Source organism: Piliocolobus tephrosceles, chromosome 20 (genome assembly GCF_002776525.5).
Source record: "Piliocolobus tephrosceles isolate RC106 chromosome 20, ASM277652v3, whole genome shotgun sequence".
Classification (NCBI taxonomy): Eukaryota; Metazoa; Chordata; class Mammalia; order Primates; family Cercopithecidae; genus Piliocolobus; species Piliocolobus tephrosceles.
Window position 1 is genome coordinate 2,972,058 of NC_045453.1, and position 18,848 is coordinate 2,990,905.

General features: G+C 40.4%; 1 protein-coding gene across 1 annotated transcript in view; it reads right to left on the reverse strand.

Moving 5' to 3' along the window:
- PSMF1 (proteasome inhibitor subunit 1) overlaps positions 1 to 18,848 on the reverse strand; it is a 44,102-nt gene that overhangs the window by 9,905 nt on the left and 15,349 nt on the right. The window contains exon 4 of the mRNA XM_023220357.1: positions 17,267 to 17,452. Coding sequence (XP_023076125.1) covers positions 17,267 to 17,452 — 186 coding nt within the window. The remainder of the gene's footprint in view (positions 1 to 17,266; positions 17,453 to 18,848) is intronic.

Consider the following 18,848-nt stretch of genomic DNA (forward strand, 5'->3'; position numbering starts at 1 on the left):
ATCCATCTCTACAAAGGAGCCAGAGGGTTATTTTGTTTTTTAATACAAACAATATGAAGTCCCTCCCTTGTAAAACCTGCCTAGTGGCTTCCCATTCTCCTGATCTTGACCCCATGGGCTACATGCACTGGCCTGTGCTTACCCCATGGTGTCATCTCCTATGTCTCTGCTCCACTGCTGTACTGTGTTCCAACCAGTACTTGGAGCAATCCAAGCCAAGCCCATTTCTTTGTTCTTGGAGCAATCTAAGCCAAGCTCATTTCTTCTGAAACAACTGCCAATATATGTATCAAAAGTGGGAAATACTAAGGGCTGAATCCTGCTCCAATGCTCATGAGATATGTTGCTTTGGGCAAGTCAAGCTCTTGGTGCCTCAGTTTTCTTTTGCACAAAACAGAGATATCAAGAGCATCTACCTCATTCTCTTACGAGGCTTAAAAGAGATTGTTTTACATATATTTTACACTTACTGTAACTGCTCAGCCCACAGTAAAAGCTCAATAAATATAAACCATGTTAACATGTACACTGTCAGAATATGACTGGGATTCTTCAAGAGAAAAAAAAAAATCCGTGGTTAACCGAGTCCCAACCACATAACTTTTCAAAACATTGATGGCTCCCATCACCCCATGGATCAAATCCAGCTTCTTAGCACACACTGGCCTTGTGATTTGGTCCTCACATTCATCTTTTCTCCCTTCACATGCTGACATGAGTGAAACAAAAACTCCCCCACTTGTACAGGATGATTTCACAGCCCCATTGGTACCCATCGTTCCCTCTGCATAAAAGTCAATTACCGTCAATACCATAGAACTTTTATTGGTCCTTTAAAACTTAGCTCATCAGGCATCATCTCTATGAAACCTTTCCTTCTACCCTTCAGATTAATCACTCTTCAATGAGGTTCAGCAGATCTCAGACATACTTCTAAAATTGTTTTAAAAAGATTTATGATCCGGAATGAAAAGGGCAATTAGCCCCAATCAACTGTGAGCTCCTTGAAGGCTGAGTCCACACCTCATGACATACTCCCAGTAAGTGGCACATGATGGACTCAGGTTCAAATTCTGGCCTCACCATTTCACAGCTGTGTGACCCAGGGCAAGTTATAAAATCTCCAAGCCCTAGCTTTCTCTTGTGTAAAATACAGATAATAGTATCTACTTCACAGGGTTGTTACATATATACTAAATGAGAACGCTTACAAAAGTGTAGTGCCTGTACATTTAGAGTCCAATAAGTAGAATTCAATAATTTACTATTATAATACAACTTTTCCTTCTTACTGTTGTGAGGAAGTTACTTACTGCACATGAACTTCAGCTTCCTTACCTGCAAAATGGGGAGAGCCCTTATCAATCTCATGGAATTGTTGAGGGGATTAAATAAGAGCACAGGGATTAAATGCCCAGCATTTGTCTGGAATCATTGGCACTTAATAAATAAATACTGGCTATATAAATGTTATTGAACTTTGCTATCCACAGGAAAAAACCAAAGGGATATTATGTGACTCCAACGGGAAAAGAATGAAAACAAATTTTAAGAATAGAGAATAGTTTCACAAGTAATGAAAAATGAAAATTAAATTATTAAAGTAACATAGGTAGAGGACAATCTTTTCAAAATATGGTGCTGGACCAACTGGATAGCAATGTGGAAAAATATAAATCTCACACCACACATAAAAAATATTTTAAATGGATTATAGATCTAAATATAAAAGGGAAACCATTAAAGCTTCTAGGAGAAAATATATGAGGATTTCTCCATGACCTTGGCATAGGGCAAAGACTTCTTAAACAAAAATCAAAAGAGCATGAAACAAAGAGAAAGAACTGAAAAGCTAGATTACATAAAAATTAAGAATGTTTTAACAATAAAGAGAACCCCATTAACAGGGTAAAAAGGCAAGCTACAGAGGGGAGGAAGACATTTGTAATGCATTTACTTAACGAAGGACTTAACTTCAGAAAGTATAAACAATGTCAACAAGTCATAAAAAGACAAGCCAATAGGAAAATGAACAAGAGATTTGATTACCTCTTCACAAAAGATGAAATCCAAATGGCTAGTAAACCTCAAGAAAAAACAAATTCAAAATGTGGCTCATGGACATGAGCCACATTTTACCATGAGGTCAAAACTATTTTATCTCAGAAACTATTTGCTTTTTTTGCTGTGTTGACATTTGCACTGATGGTGCAAAAGCAATAGTGGGTGGAACTGCTGATGCCATAGTATGACTCAAAGCAGTAGCACTAACCTGGCAGTCACTGCATCCTCCCTTACCACTCACTCACCCACATCTAGCTTTACTTTAGCATGTACTTGATGAAGAGGTATAGATTGTCAAGTTTTGTAAAATTTCAATATTTGAATATGTCTTTTTAATATTCTGTGTGAAGTGGGAAATGGGCATAAAGCACTTCTTTTTTTGTTTTTTTGAGACAGGGTTTTGCTCTGTCACCCAGGCTGGAGTGCAGTGGTATGATCATGGCTCACCACAACCTCCACCTCCTGGGCTCAAGCAATCTTCCCACCTCGGCCTCTCAAGTAGCTGAGACTCCAGGGCCACGCCACCACACCCAGCTAATTTTCAGAGACAGAGTTCACCATATTGCCCAGGCTGGTCTCAAACTTCTAGGCTCAAGCAATTCACTTGCCTCAGCCTCCTGAAGTGCTGGGATTACAGGCATGGGCCATCACACCTGGCCTTGCATAAAGCACTTCTACTGCACACAGAGGCACAATGGTTGTCTTGATGAAAAGTACTTGTGCAGTTGTTCAAGTCGCTAGCTGAAGCAGTCATTTTTTCACAGAAAACTTTTTTTTTTACTTGAAAGAATGACAAACCATGCTTATTCAGACTTGGCTACATAGCAGGCATCTTCTCCAAAAGGATGTGAGCCCATTACTTCAAGGAAAATAATGAATGGTATTTACTGCCAATGTGAAAATTCAAGTTTTCAAGCAAAAATCAGCAATGATATTATATAATAAAATGTGTCAACTTTGAGAGCAGATCTGCATATCTCAGTGAATCAATATTTTCCAAATGACCAAAATACACGATCTTCTATAACAGTATTATACACAGGTAAAAGGTCCATTCAAAGGGCATGATAGACCAGTGGATTTTAATGTAACAGATATATAAAAAAGTTCACTGATATGGATTCAGATTCCACATTACAGTTAACCCTTACAAAAACTACTACTTGTCAAGTTGGTTCAACAGTAAAGAAGAGGCCAGGCGTGGTGGCTCAAACCTGTAATCCCAGCACTTTGGGAGGCTGAGGTGGGCAGATCGCGAGGTCAGGAGATCGAGACCATCCTGGCTAACACAGTGAAATCCTGTCTCTACTAAAAATACAAAAAAAAAAAAAAAAAAAAAAAAATCAGCCAGGCATGGTGGCAGGCACCTGTAGTCCCAGCTACTAGGGAAGCTGAGGCAGGAGAATGGTGTGAACTCGGGAGGCGGAGCTTGCAGTTAGCCAAGATCGCGCCACTGCACTCCAGCCTGGGCAACAGAGCGAGACTCCGCCTCAAACAAACAAAACAGTAAAGAAGAATATCTATAATTATTTGAAAAGGTTATTAAACTAGTCCTTTTTTCAAACAAGTGATATGTGAAAGGCTTCAATGAAAACAACATATCCCCTACAGACTGAATGCAGAAGCAGAAACGAGAATCTAGTTGTCTTTCATTAAGACAGACATTAAAGAGATTTGCAAAAATGTAAAAGAATGTTAGTCTTCTAAATTTTGTTTTGAAAAGATATTTTCAGAGAAATTTGTTATTTATATTAACAGTTATGGGCTTATTTTTAAATGAACGAATAAATGTGCATTTTGAAAATATCATTTGTAACTGCTAATGCAGTAAATATTGATACATATAACCCATATAAGAGCTCTCTGGGGTCCTCAATAATTTTTAGAGTGCTAGAGGGCTCCTCAGAACATAAAGTTTGAGGTCCTCCAGTGTAAGTAATATAATTCAAGGAAGTAAAAGAAAAAAAACCCTAATACACAGGGATGTTCATAGCTGTACTATTTACAATGAAAAATTAGAAATGCTTGAAATACCCCATAGAAGTGATATAAACCATAGCATACTAGTAAAATGAAATATCAGATGCTAAAAGAGTTATGTTTAGCACTTTAGTAAATGGATTACGAAATTTAAAAAGAAAATGCAGAATGCAAACTATTTGGAACATTTATAAATATGTAAAGATACAGACTGGTAGGGATTAAAAATGAATTCAGAATGACATAAATAAGAGCTTTATATCTAAAGATTTATTTTTAGAGAAGCTGGTTAAGCATAGAAAAACTGTTTTTTTCAAAACATGGAGCAAGATTTGGGGCATACAGTCTCCTGACTATCAGAGGACAGATGAAGCAAAAGAAAACAGGTTAGATTTATAATGACAATAAAAAGTTAGGCTGGATAAAAAAATATTTTCCTTACAGATGGGTTGTTTTCAGTAATTCTTTCCTAGACATCTCAGGAGTAGGAAAGACCTGCCCACCTCCAATTTTCCACTACAATGGAATGTCTTCTCTAGCTATACTCCTCGCCTAGACACACCCAGTATCACAGCAGACCTAGAATCCTTTACAAGCTGCAGCCATACATCACTACACACCTAGGGAAACAAGTCTCTACGCTCTAGGGCAGACAATCCCAACTTTAGTTTGTATTTGGAAATTTCCAGGTGTGAGATAGGCAAAACAAGAGCGTTTAAGGCGAGGGGTGAGACACAGGACTGTGTCCTATGGGAAGGAGCAGAGGCTGCTATTTCTGCTCAGAGCACCAGCCAAGGGTGTTCAGTGATGGCTGCTCAGTGATGGGATAATTAACACCCTGCAGCAGACAGAGAGGCCAGCTGCTGTGCTGCTTTTTGCCTCCTTCCTGCCTGTAGCTTCACCCCAAAACTAGGCATTTCAGGGAGAAAGGAAATGGTGGAAGTTTGAGTGCCTGGTTGCTGAGCAACGTGGTGGTGATGCAAGCTGAAGTAAAGGAACCACAGCTATCTGAGCTCACGGACAAATGGGGCTGGCCAAGGAACAAGCAGAGAGTGGGGGCAGAGGCAGGTGAGGTGAGTACAGAGGGGAGATCTGATAGGCTGCCAATTTGCTAGAGGCTAAGAAAAAGGCTCCTAAACATTCTGCCTCCTCTTCCAACCATCTCTCCAGTTCAGTGCCTTAGTCTTGTGAAATAGGTCTGCCTGAGAAAGATTTAATTGAGGAGGGGAAAGGAGATAGGCTTTTCTCCATAATCAGTCTACACTACATTGAATTTGTACACACACTGCTTATTACATGAACTAACGCCGACAGGTGCAGTGGGAAAAGCACGAGCTGCTGAGTTAGACCCACTTCGGGGTAAATCCCAGTGCTCACCCTCCCAGCGAGGTAACACTGAGAAGCTACGTGCTACCTCTCTCAGCCACTGTCTCTTCCACTGTAAACAGGGATGCCACTGATCTTCTTGTAGGGCTGTCCAGAAGATGAGCAACCATATATTAACATACTTGGTTCACAGACCAACACACGTTGAACAGCCAAGAAAGGGAAATTACTTCTGTCCTCAACACAGGGTGATGATGATGATGGTAACGGAAACAATGTCTATAATGGACCTGGGCCTGGGCCTAAATACAGTTGCTGAACACCCTCTCTGGGCTGACACTCTCACACCTAATCCTACATCAAATCTGTTTTGGGGGGAAGATGGTAGTATTTAAAAAAAAATAAAACAAGGTTATTTTTTGAGAGACCCTCTACTCATTAAACCTTCAACCTTCTTCTCATCTTTGCCAGCTACCTGAATGGGAATCCACTGAATATTTTTTTTCCAGTGACCAGTTACTAGACCACTGAATAATTACTGAATGTCAACATGTGACATCCATCATCACATTCAATCCTACAAAACCTCTGAGACAGCTGTAATTATTCCCAAGGTGCAGATGAGAAACCTGAGGCTCCAAGAGGCTAAATGTGCTAAGAGACAGGGAAAGGTACAAGCTCAGGGTTTGAACACAGCTGATCAATCTCCAAAGCCTGTGCTCCTAACTGCCACAAAATACTCTTCGTGACATGGAGGGAGAGGTGAGGCAGCAAAGGAAGGGGACCAAGTTCTTCCTTCAGAGTGGTATGGAGGAGGGACAAGCTTGATCTTCTGCCTGATCCTCTCCAACCCACCAGGCTCTTTAGCCAAAGGCACTGTTGCCCTCAGAATCCTTCAGTGGTTTCCAATTGTCCACAGGGAGATTCATGTGCTTCACATCAGGGGCTTCCCCAAATCTGGCCCCATCCTCCCTAGCTGGTATATGCTAGGATTCCAGAAAAATTATTTTTGTCCAGTTGAAGTTCAGGGACAGCCCCATGTTTTTAGACCTTGATGCCTCTAATCTACTCTTTCCTCAATCTGGAACAACCTTCTTCATTAAAAAAAAAAAAAAAAAAAAAAATCTGTTATGTAGTAATTCACACATGAAAAGGCCGAGAGAGTATAAGAAATAATTCCCTTTCCCGTGAGACACAGCACAGGCAGCACTTCCAAGTAGCCTTTCCCAGGATACTCATGAAGTATCTCTGTGTTAACCTCTGTAACAAAAATTCTCTCTCTTAACTTACTTATTTCCCATGCCACAGGGGAAGTGCATGCCTCTGTAGTAGGGGCCTAGCCCTAGGAATCCCTGAACCCACAGAGAAACAAATATTTGCTGAACAGAGGACTCACCAAAAATGTACAATGCACAGGTCCAAGCAATGGGTGAAAACACAGAGCAAAGAAAATACGCGCTTGAAAAAAGCCAGTAATCTTGAGATCAGACAAAAATAACTGAGTGGTGGTACTGTCAAAAGTAGGGTGAACTCCAGAGACAGAGAACCAGAGGTTTCTGCCAACCAAAACCAGGTTGGGGCAGGACTTGCTGGACCTGCAGTAGTCCAGTGGTTGACTGGTACCCTCCTTATTTTCTGGGCCTAGTAGAATATCCACATCTTCTCTGAAGCCTCCTCAGACCAGAGACTCAGAGCCTTCACTTAGTATGGATTCACTGAACTGAGGCCTACATCACTTCTTGGTAATTTTCTACCCTGGTAAAGAGTATTGTATCCTTTCCCTTACCCTAAGTGGGGAAGCTTGACCTGGTCTCAGCAACCCACTTAACGACCCCTGCCCGGCTCTGGCTCCACTGCCTGTCCTTCCAGGGCTCTGTACAGAACAGGCCTTCAGGCTAAGATGCCCCTTCTGCCCTACTCTCTGTCTGGCTAACATCTCTTCCTTATTCTTTAGGAGTCTGCTTAGTGGTCAGTCCCTTCCTTGGGGAAGCCTTCAGGTACAGCTCAGATTCCTTTCCCTATGTGCTCCCAGTCCATTGCTTATCCCTGACTAGATGATATGAGGACAAAAGGCCTCACTGGCCTTTGTGAAACACTCAGGGCTAGAGCCACTGTCCCCCTACACACAGCTGACTAAATACCATGGACTTAAGAACCTAAGTGGCTCTTCAACATCTAAATTTTGAGAGCTCTTTTACTGTCAAATAATTAAAGATTCACAGGGGCCCAGACACAGTGGCTCATGCCTGTAATCCCAGCCTTTTGGGAGGCTGAGGTGGGCAGATCACTTGAGTGCAGGAGTTTGAGACCAGCCTGGCTGACATGGTAAAATTCTGTCTCTACTAAAAATACAAAAATGAGCTGGATGTGGTGGCAGCCATCTGTAATCCCAGCTACTTGGAAGGCTGAGGCAGGAGAGTCACTTGAACCCAGGAGGCAGAGGCTGCAGTGAGCCAAGATAGTACCACTGCACTCCACACTGGGTGACAGAGGGAGACTCTGTCAAAAAAAAAAAAAAAAGATTCACAGAGGTTGGAAAAACAGTACAAGAGGTTCTAATACATTTCACTCAGTTTTCTCTAACAGTTAAACCACCACAAAGATCTCTCTCATGCTACTCCCCTTAATAACCACACCTACAACTCTGCCCTCATAACCCCTGGCAACCATTAATCTGTTTAGCACCTCTATAATTGTATCATTTAAAAAATGTTATATAAGTGGAATCACACAATATGTGACCTTTTGGGAATGGCTTCTTTCACTCAGCATACTGACTTTGATTAAGCAAATTGCTGTGCTTCAACAGTTCATTCCTTTATACTGCCGAGTAGTATTCCACAGTACGGATACACCACGGTTCCTTTAACTATTCATTACCGGAGGAGGGACATCTGGATAATTTCCAGCTTTTGGCTATTACAAATAAAACTCCTCTGAACATCTGTGTACAGGTTTTTCTGTGGGCACAATTTTCATTTTTCTGAGATAAATGTTCAGGAGTGTGATTCCTGGATCTAACTATTAAGTACATGTTTAGTTTTTTAAGAAACTGCCAAATGATTTTCCAGAGTAGCTGTAACACTTGACATGCCTGCCAGCAGTGTACATGATTCAGTTTTTCTGCCCTCTCTCTAGAATTTAGCATCATCACTATTTTTAATTTTAGCTATTCTAATAGGTGTGAAACATCCCATTGTGGTTTCATTTGCATTTCCTCTAGCTTAATGGCTAGCAATGCTGAGGATCTTTTCATTGCTTCTTTGACATCTGTACGTGCTTCTCAGTGTATCACCTCTTCATATCATTTTTCCATTTTTTCTTTTCTCTGGGGGGACGGAGTCTTGCTTTGTCACCCAGACTGGAGTGCAGTGGTGCCATCTCGGCTCACTGCAACCTCCGCCTCCCAGGTTCAAGTGATCCTCCTGCCTCAGCCTCCTGAGTAGCTGGGAGTACAGGCATGCACCACCATACCAGCTAATTTTTGTATTTTTGAAGAGACAAGGTTTCGCCATGTTGGCCAGGCTGATCTGGAATTCCTGGCCTCAGGTGATCTACCAACCTCAGCTTCCCAAAGTGCTGGGATTACAGGCATGAGCCACCATGCCTAGCCTTCATTTTTCAATTTTCTAATTAGATAGTTTCTTAAGCGGTTGATTTTTGAGAGTTCTTTATCTAGATATGAATCCTTTGTTAAACATACGGTTTTCTAGCATTTCCTCCCAAACTGTAGGTTATGCTTCTATCCTCTTAACAGGGTCTTTCACAGAGTAAAAGTTCTAAATTTCGATGAAGTCCAATTTAGCATCTTTTTAAAACACTGTGCCTTTAGTGCTGTATCTAAGAACTCTTCACTAAGCCCTAGATACTGAAGATTTCCTCTTGTGTTTTCTTCTAGGAGTGTTGTAGCATTGTATGTTACATTTAAATCAATGATCCAATTTGAGGTCATTTTTACATAAGGTTTAGGTCAAGGCTCATATTTTTGCTTTTGATTATCCAATTGCTCCAGCACCATCTGTTGAAAAGATGTTCCTTCCTCCATTGACTTGTTTTTGTACCCTTGTCAGAAGTTGGCTGATCTTATTTCTGTGCTCACTATTCTGTTCTACTTATCTATATGTCTGTCCCTCTGCCAATTCCACCATCTTGATTACTTTAGCTATATAATTAGCCTTAATATTGGGTAGAATGACTTCTACTCTATTCTTTTAAAAAATTGTTACAGCTATTCTAGATTCTTTGACTTTCCATATAAATATTAGAATTATCTGTTATATCTTGCTATATCTACAGAAATTCTTGTTGGGATTTTGATAGGAACTGCATTAAAATAGTATATCAATTTGTGGAATATCTGACATTTTTACTATGCTGAATATGTTATGTCTCCCCATTTATTTAGATCTTCTTTGATTTCTTTCACTAGCATTTTGTAGTTTTCAGTATAAAAGTCTTATACAAGTTTTATTAGAATTATATCTGAGTATTTCAGCTTTTTTTGGGGGGGGGGGGAACGGAGTCTTGCTCTGTCGTCCAGGCTGGAGTGCAGTGGTGCAATCCTGGCTCACTGCAACCTCCGCCTCCTGGCTTCAAGCGATTCTCCCACCTCAGCCTCCCAAGTAGCTGGGATTACAGGCATGTACCACCATGCCTGGCTAATTTTTCTATTTTTAGTAGAGATAGGGTTTCACCATGTTGGTTGGCCAGGCTGGTCTCAAACTCCTGACCTCAGGTAATCCACCTTCTTCAGGCTCCCAGAGTGCTGGGATTACAGGCATGAGTCATCATGCCCAGCATACCTGAGTAGTTTTTGAACAACTACAAACAGTATGGTATTTTAAATTTCATTCCATCTGTTTATTGCTAGTATATAAAAATATAATTAATTTTTCTATGTTAATCTGGTATCCGGCAACCTTGTTAAACTCATTTTTATTATAATTTTAGGTAGATTCCCTGGGATTTTCTATGTAGATCATTATGTCATCTGCATATATAAACTAGTTTATTTCTTCCTACCTTATCTGTATGATAATTCTTTTTCTTGTTTTAATGTGCGGGCAAAACTTCTAGTATTATGCTGAATAAGAGTGGTCAGAGTGGTTATCCTTGCCTTGTTCCTTAGGGGGAAGGCATTCAGTAGCTAACTTTAAATAAATCACTTCTGCTGGTATGATGATGAATCCTTAAAATATTGTTTAGGTACTAACAAACCACTCTCTAGCTGAAGGAAAAATATTAAAAAAAAAAAAAAAAAAAAAAAAAGCCCCAGTCATGGGCAGTTATTATCGATTCTCTTGGACTATGGTTTGATCTCAAGGAAATCATTTCTATCATTATATATTTGTGTTTCCAATTAAGCCAACTCTAGGACTTCTGTAAAATACCCATTTTTTACAGCTTTATTGAGATACATTTCACTTAAAAAATTCAACCAGCTAACATGTATAATGCATGGTTTTTAGATGTTCACAGAATGTGCAAATATTCTAATTTTTTGGAACATTTTCTTCACCCCAAAAAGAACCTTGTACCCATTAGCAGTCTCTCCATATTCCTGCTTTCCCATCCTCCACCTCCACCCCGGCAACCACTAATCTGCTTTCTATCTCTTGCCTATTCTGGACATTTCACATTAAATAAATCATATAATATATAGTCTTTTATGACTGTCTTCTTTCACTTAACATGATGTTTTCAAGGTTCATCCACGTTATAACATGTATTTCATTTTTATTGCTATAATATATTCAATTGTAAGCATGTATCATATTTGCTGTTCATCAACTAATAGACATTTAGGTTGTTCCTACTTTTTGGCTATTGCAAATAATGCTATTTGTTGGTTTGGATTTTCATTTCCCTCATGACCAATGTTGTTGCACATCTTTTCATGTGCTCATGGACTGTCTGTACATCCTCCTTGGAGAAATATCTATTCAAATCCTTTGAACATTTTAAAATTGGGTTTTCTTTTGTATTGTTCAGTTGTAAGCGCTCTTTATACATCCTGGATACAAGTTTCTTGTCAGATATCTGATTTGCAAATATTCTCTCCCATTCTGTGGATTATTTTTTCACTTTCTTGATACTATCGTTTTATGTACAAAATATTTTAATTTTGACAAAGTTCAATTTGTCTATTTTTTCCTCACTGCTTGTGCTTTTGACCTCCCAGGTGCTGTGTCTAAGAAACCAGTCTAACCGAAGGTCAGCGAATAAGACTACCCAAGGTAGACTTATTACTAGGTCTAGAAGTTTTATAGTTCAAGCTCTTACACTCAGGTGTGTGATTCATTGTGAGTTGAGGAAGCGACCCAACTTCATTCTTTTCCATGTGGATATCCAATTGTCCCAGCACCATTTGAAAAGACTATGGTTTCTCTACTAAACTCTCTTGGCACCCTTGCTGAAATCGATTCCCTATGAATGTATGGGTTAATTTCTAGACTCTCAATTCCATTTCCTTGCTCTATATACATGTTTATTCTTATGCCAGTGCCATAGTGTCCTGATGACTGAAGCTTTGTAATAAGTTTTGAAATTGGGATCTGGAAGTCTTCCAAATTTGTTTTTCTTTGAGATTGTTTTAGCCATTCTGGTTCCCTTGCACTTCTACCTGAATTTTAGGATCAGCTTGCCAATTTCTGGGGGGAAAAACCCAAAATCTGCTGGGATTTTCATTGGGATCGCACTAAATACATAGATCAAGTTGGGGAGTATGGCTGATATTAACTCTTCCTAGTCGTGAGCACAGAATGTCGTTCCTTTATTTAAATCTTTAATTTCTTTCAATAATGTTTTATAGTTTTCACTGTACAAATCTTGTACAATTCTTTCCCAAATCTTTCACAGTGCACAAATCTTTTACAATTCTTCTTTTGTTAAATTTATTTTTAAGTATTATATTCTTTGTGGGGTTGTTATAAATGGGATAATTTCATTAATTTTTAAATTGTTCATTGCTAACGTATAGAAATACAATTGATTTTATCGATTTTTTTTTTTTTTTTTTTGAGATGGAGTTTCGCTCTGTCGCCCAGGCTGGAGTGCAGTGGTGCAATCTCAACTTACTGCAAGCTCTGCCTCCTGGGTTCACATCATTTTCCTGCCTCAGCCGCCCGAGTAGCTGGGACTACAGGCACCTGCCACCACGCCCAGCTAATTTTTTGTATTTTTAGTAGAGACAGTGTTTCACCGTGTTAGTCAGGATATCAATTTTATATCCTGCTACGTTGCTGAATTTGCTTAGTTCTGTTTTTTTAGAGGATTCCTTAGGATTTTCCGTATACAAGATATCATGTCATTGACAAATAGAGATATTTTTACTTCCTACTTTCCATTCTGAATACCCCTTATTTTTTTTTCTTGAGTGATTGCCCTGGCTAGAATATCAAGTAAGTACAATGTTATATAAAAGTGGCAAAAACAAAAGCAAACATGCTTGCCTTTTTCCAGATCTTAAGAGGAAAACACTCCATCTTTCTCCATTAAGGAGAGTGTCAGCTATGAGCTTTTTGTAGATGTTCTTTATTGGCTTGAGAAACCTCCCTTCTATTGTTGTTTTTGTTGTTGTTGTTTTTGTGTGCATGTTTTTTGAAACAGTCTTGCTCTCTTGTCCAGGCTGGAGTGCAGTGGCGTGATCTCGGCTCACTGCAACCTCCACCTCCCAGGTTCATGCAATTCTCCTGCCTCAGCCTATCGAGTAGCTGGGATTACAGGCATGCGCAACCATGTCCAGATTATTTTTACATTTTTAGTAGAGACAGGGTTTCACCATGTTGGCCAGGCTGATCTTGAACTCCCGACCTCAAATGATCCACCCACCTTGGCCTCCCAAAGTGCTGGGATTACAGGGGTGGGTCACCATGCCTGGCCCCTTCTATTGCGAATGCGTTTTTTTTGTTTTGTTTTGTTTTTTGTTTTTTTTGAGACAGGGTCTCACTTTGTTGCCCAGGCTGGAGTGCAGTGGTGTGATGACAGAGTGCGGCCTTGACCTCCCAGATTGAAGTGATCCTCTCACCTCAGCCCCCTAAGTAGCTGGAACTACAGGTATATGCCATCGTGTCTGGCTAATTTTTAAATTTTTTGTAGAGACAGGGTCTCACTGTATTTCCCAGGCTAGCTGAATGCTTCTGTCATGAAAGGGTATCGACTTTGTTAAATGCTATTACTCTATCGAGATGAACACGTAGTTTTTATCCTTTGTTGTATTTTTTTTTCTTTTTCTTTTTTGAGATGCAGTCTTGCTCTGTCACCCAGGCTGGAGTGCAGTGGCACCATCTCAGCTCACTGCAACCTCTGCCTCCTGGGTTCAAGATATTCCTGTGCCTCAGCCTCCTGAGTAGCTGGGATTACAGGTGCCCACCATCACACCCAGCTAATTTCTGTATTTTTAGTAGAGAAGGGGTTTCACCACGTCGGCCAGGCTGCTCTTGAACTCCTGATCTCAGGTGATCGACCTGCCTCAGCCTCCCAAAGTGTTGGGATTACAGGCATGAGCCACTGGGCACCTGGCCTCCTTTGTTCTATTGATATGGTGTATTGCACTGATTTATTTTCAGATGTTAAATCAATCATTCCTGGAATCAATTTCACTTGGTCAGGGTATATAATCCTTTGTATATGTTGCTGGATTTGGTTTGTTAGTACTTTGTTAAGGGTTTTTATATCTGTATTGATAAAGGATACTGGTTTGTAGTTTTCTTGTGATGTCTTTGGTATTGGTATCAGGACAATTCTAGCCTCATAGAAGAAGCTGGGAAGTATTCCCTCCTCTTCTATTTTTGGAAGACTTTGTGAAGAACTGGTATTAATAAAAAATCCTTACTAAGGAAATTTTTTAACATACCAAAAAATAGTAACAACAGTATCATGAGTTCCTGTGTGTATTCCCACCTAACTTCAATAATTATCAATAGTCCACCATTCTTATTTTACTTATACTTCCCCTCTCCCACATCTTACTCTTTTGGGGGGCTGAAGTTATTTTAAAGCAAATCCCACACACATCATTTCACCTTTAAATACTTCAATGTATATCTCTAACAGATAAAGACTTCTTTTTTTTTAACATAAGCAGAATTATTTCACCTAACAAAATTGGCAGTAATTCATAATGTTATCTAACACCTGGTCCATGCTAAAATTTCCCCAAATGTTTAAAAAATAATTTTTTGAATTGGTTTGAATCAAGATCTAAACAAAGATAGTTGGCATGACTCTTTCCATAACGGCCTCTTTCTCCCTTTTCTCCACACGCGATTAATTTATTTGGTGTAAAAACAAGGTCAATTTATCCTATACAATTTTTCTGTATTCCAGTTTTGGATGTTGTATCCTTATGTGTCTGTTTAACTCATTCTTCTGTCCTTCATATTTTGAAACTGGGAGTTAGATCTAGATTGAGGTTGCTGTGAACTTACTATTGCATAATATTAGAAAACCGTATCTGGCTATCCCACTTTTAGCGTTAAGATTAATCAATGGGTTCAGACGCTACTCGCCAGATCCACCTATTATAAAGTCCCCTATCAACCTTTACTTCATAGTTTTATCAACCATTGACAATTTGTGACTAGGTACATTATTTCAGCAGAAGTTGCAACATAGTGATTTTCTCATTCCCTCAGTTCTTCCAAGCCTAGGATTTTTACTTTCACAATTCTATACTCTAGGTCTATGATTCCTAAATAGGGAAGCATAACCTCCAGGTGCCATAGTGCAAGCCCTGGGGTCATTTTTGCTTGTCACAGTAGTTGGAGGGCCTTCTCGGCATTTACAGGCAGAGACTAGAGATGCTGGATATTCTACAATTGATAGTAGAGATTGACGAAATGCAGAATGACCTACATCCCACACAATTTTCAAATGTCTTGTTTAGATATTCATGGAGGTGTAAGCCTAAATAAATAATCTGAATGTAAGGCCATTTTATGTATGAACACAAAGTATTTTTTTTCTGCTACTTTAAAACAAGCACATTTTTCCAGGAATGTAACTATGGCATAATTGAAGAAACAATATTCAATCACTATTTTGTTTGCAATTCTCCTAACAGCTGTTTACCATTTCAAAAAAGTCATGTTAGTAACAGCAACAGAGTTTTGTGGTATTTGAGTTGTTGACATAATACATCTGTATACAACAGCTTTTGTCACTGTTGAATTCAAGATAATATCACATACACATGTAAACATCTATGCTCTCCAGTGTACTCATGCACCTACACATGGAATATACATCATCATCTTATTAATTACTCTCTTTTTCTAATTTATGTTATAGTTAGGACTTTATACTGATTTCCTCTGAAATGTGCATGAGGTAAGTTAGAATACCTATGAATTCCATTTCAATATAGTAAGAGCTATTTCACAGAATATTTGTTTTGAAATGGGCATTGGGTCTAATAAAGCTGAGAACTACTATTTACTTCAGGTATAAAATTTTTTCCCAACCTGACTTCTGACCAGGGCTTATTCTTAAATCTTTCCACCATGGAAAGGTGGTTAGATCACATCTGTTTACATCACAGGCAGAGCACTGTGCAGGGAGTAAGGACACCTAGACCCCAGCCCTGGCTCTACCTCTTTATTGGTGGCTGGTGAACTCAGGCAGGTCATCTTATCTCTATTTCCTTTGGTAAAATAAGATATATCAGACAAGTCATTTTCAATCTTTTCAGCCACTTTTTCTTATTCTCCATTGTCTTCACAGGTCTCAATATTTTTGGTAAAGACTTTGCCAGAGGCCGGGCGCGGTGGCTCAAGCCTGTAATCCCAGCACTTTGGGAGGCCGAGACGGGCGGATCACGAGGTCAGGAGATCGAGACCATCCTGGCTAACATGGTGAAACCCCGTCTCTACTAAAAAATACAAAAAACTAGCCGGGCGAGGTGGCAGGTGCCTGTAGTCCCAGCTACTCGGGAGGCTGAGGCAGGAGAATGGCGTAAACCCGGGAGGCGGAGCTTGCAGTGAGCTGAGATCCGGCCACTGCACTCCAGCCTGGGCGACAGAGCGAGACTCCGTCTCGAAAAAAAAAAAAGACTTTGCCAGAGAGATATGCCAATCATTACTTGTAATAATTGAACTGATTTCCCATTTTTAGCTAACTAAAGGCATATAATTATGCACCAGAATAAAATAACAATGGTAGTCTATATTTATTAAGTGCTTATTTATGTCCCTCACAGTGAACTCTGTCCCTTATCCCCACCAACAGTATGTTTCCACAGTATGGGCTCCACACTGAGAAGTGGTATCTCAGCTAGAGACTAGGGTCTCCTGGTCCTTGTCTCCTCCCTCTCTGAGCAGAAGTCTCCAGTCCTAATGCTGCCATCCTAATCTGCAAAAACCTTGGAATGTGACTCACTCGCACCCCACGCTATTTTGGAAAACTTCTGAAGTTGATAGCGAGAGGTTGGGGGACTACAGTGAAATGAAACGAAATGGGCAAGACACTGGGACTGCATCTCCTCTGGGTTAGTACCTCTGCATCTTTGCATTTTCTCAAACAGACTGGCCCAGGGTCCTGTCTAGACAAAGAGCTCTGGGATGAATTAGCTGTGAATTACCTGGGCAGCAACCCTGGACTACTGCACATAAGCCCCAGAGGCACTCACTGATCCTTGGATAGACTCAGGGGCTCTGTGTGGCCTCCAGAAAGAAGTCAGGCAGGCTTAAGATGTTGGGTAATCAGGGTGACTAGTAGCAGTTCAAGAACTCACTGCTCCACTTACGTCTCCACTTTCTAATTCCATGCACCCCAAGACATTGATCATTTTGTTGAAAACACACACGGGCCAGAGATGGGGTCAAGTGGCAGGATGGGGATAGCTGGCTGGAATCCCTCTGCAGAAGCATGGGCTTCCCGCTGGACGCTCTGTACTCACCAGGTAGGCTGCCGGCTGGTGTGTGGGTGGTGTGGAGGAATCCGGAGTGGGTCCACCTCTCTAGCGGTAGCAGGGGGGAACTCCCGGTGGGGACTGCTTACACTAGCCTTCTCCCACTGCTCATGGATAGGTGTGATGATTCCAGACACAATACGAGACCGAAGCTCCTCACTGTTCTTGTAGGTCCTGCAGGAAGCAGACGAAGAGTCAACTGCTTGCAGTTGGCTAGGAACCCTGGAAGCGGTATTCTGGCTGCAACGATGGCAGCGGCGGCCCTGATAGCTCCTGGCGTTGCGCTTGGCCTGTTTATAAGTGGGGGAACAGGCCGCCTGGTGGACCTGGGTGAGGGGGGCAACAGCCCCACGCTGTCTCTGAGATTTGGGCCTAAGCTTCTTAGGCATCTGAGTTGCCCCTCCTCATTACCACCCCATTAGAAAGAAGTGAGGGTGTAGGGGCACAGAGCCTGGACTGGCTACTCCTCTGTTCTCACCCACCTCACCCCTCCCTCAGCTTCATTGTGTGTTCATCACGTGTCATGGGAAGGGTCATGGAAGGCAAAGGCTCCACGGGGAGGATGAATCAGGTTCCTGGTCCAGGCAGGCAGAGCTCTGGGGGCTCAAGGTCCAGTTCTGGCACTAACTCAGGAGTCCTCAGAAGGCTGCCCCTAACACCTATCCCATCCTGCCTGGGCCTCTTTTTCTTTGCCTGTGAGAGACAAGTGATGTAAGCCACAGCTGAGGTGTGGAGGCAGGCTGAGGTAGCAGAATGGGTAGGACTCCAGGCTTCCTAAAACACTGGTATTTTAAAATGAACCACATCCTGCCCATAAGGCAAAGCTCACAAATGTAAAATAACTGAAACCATACAAAGTATGTTCTCCAACCATATGGAAGCACAACAGAAATCAAAACAAAAAGTTAACTCTCTAAATATATGAAAATTAAGCAACATACTTCTAGAAAATCCTTAGATCAAAGTCCCAAAAGAGAAATATATAGCACTGAATTAAAATGAAAATAAAAACATATGAAAATATGCAGGATATAACTAAAGGATTGCTGAGAAGAAACCTCATAGCACTAAATGCTTACATCAAAAAAGAGGAAGGAACTCAAATCAATAACCAAAATTTTGACCTAAAGAACCTAGAAAAAGAAGAGCAAATTAACCCAAAGCAAGCAGAAGTAATAAAGGTAAGAACATAAGTCAATGAAAAAGAGAAACAAGAGAAAATGAAACAAAAAGTCAATTCTTCAAGAAAAAATGAATACAATTGACCAACTTCTAGCAAGACTGACAAATATAAAGAGAGGACACAAGTCACCAGTAACAAGAATGAAACAGAAGATATTACAATAGATCTGTAGCCACTGAAAGGATAATAAGAGAATACTAAGAACAACTTAATCCAACAATTCAGAATAGACCAATTCTTAAAAACCGTAAACTACAACTCAGCCAAAATGAAACAGATAATCTGAATAGTTTCATTAAAGAAACTGAATTACACTTAACATTCTAAAAAAACAAAAACAAAAAACAAAAAACAAAAATATCCAGCCTCAGATTGTTTCAGGGAGAA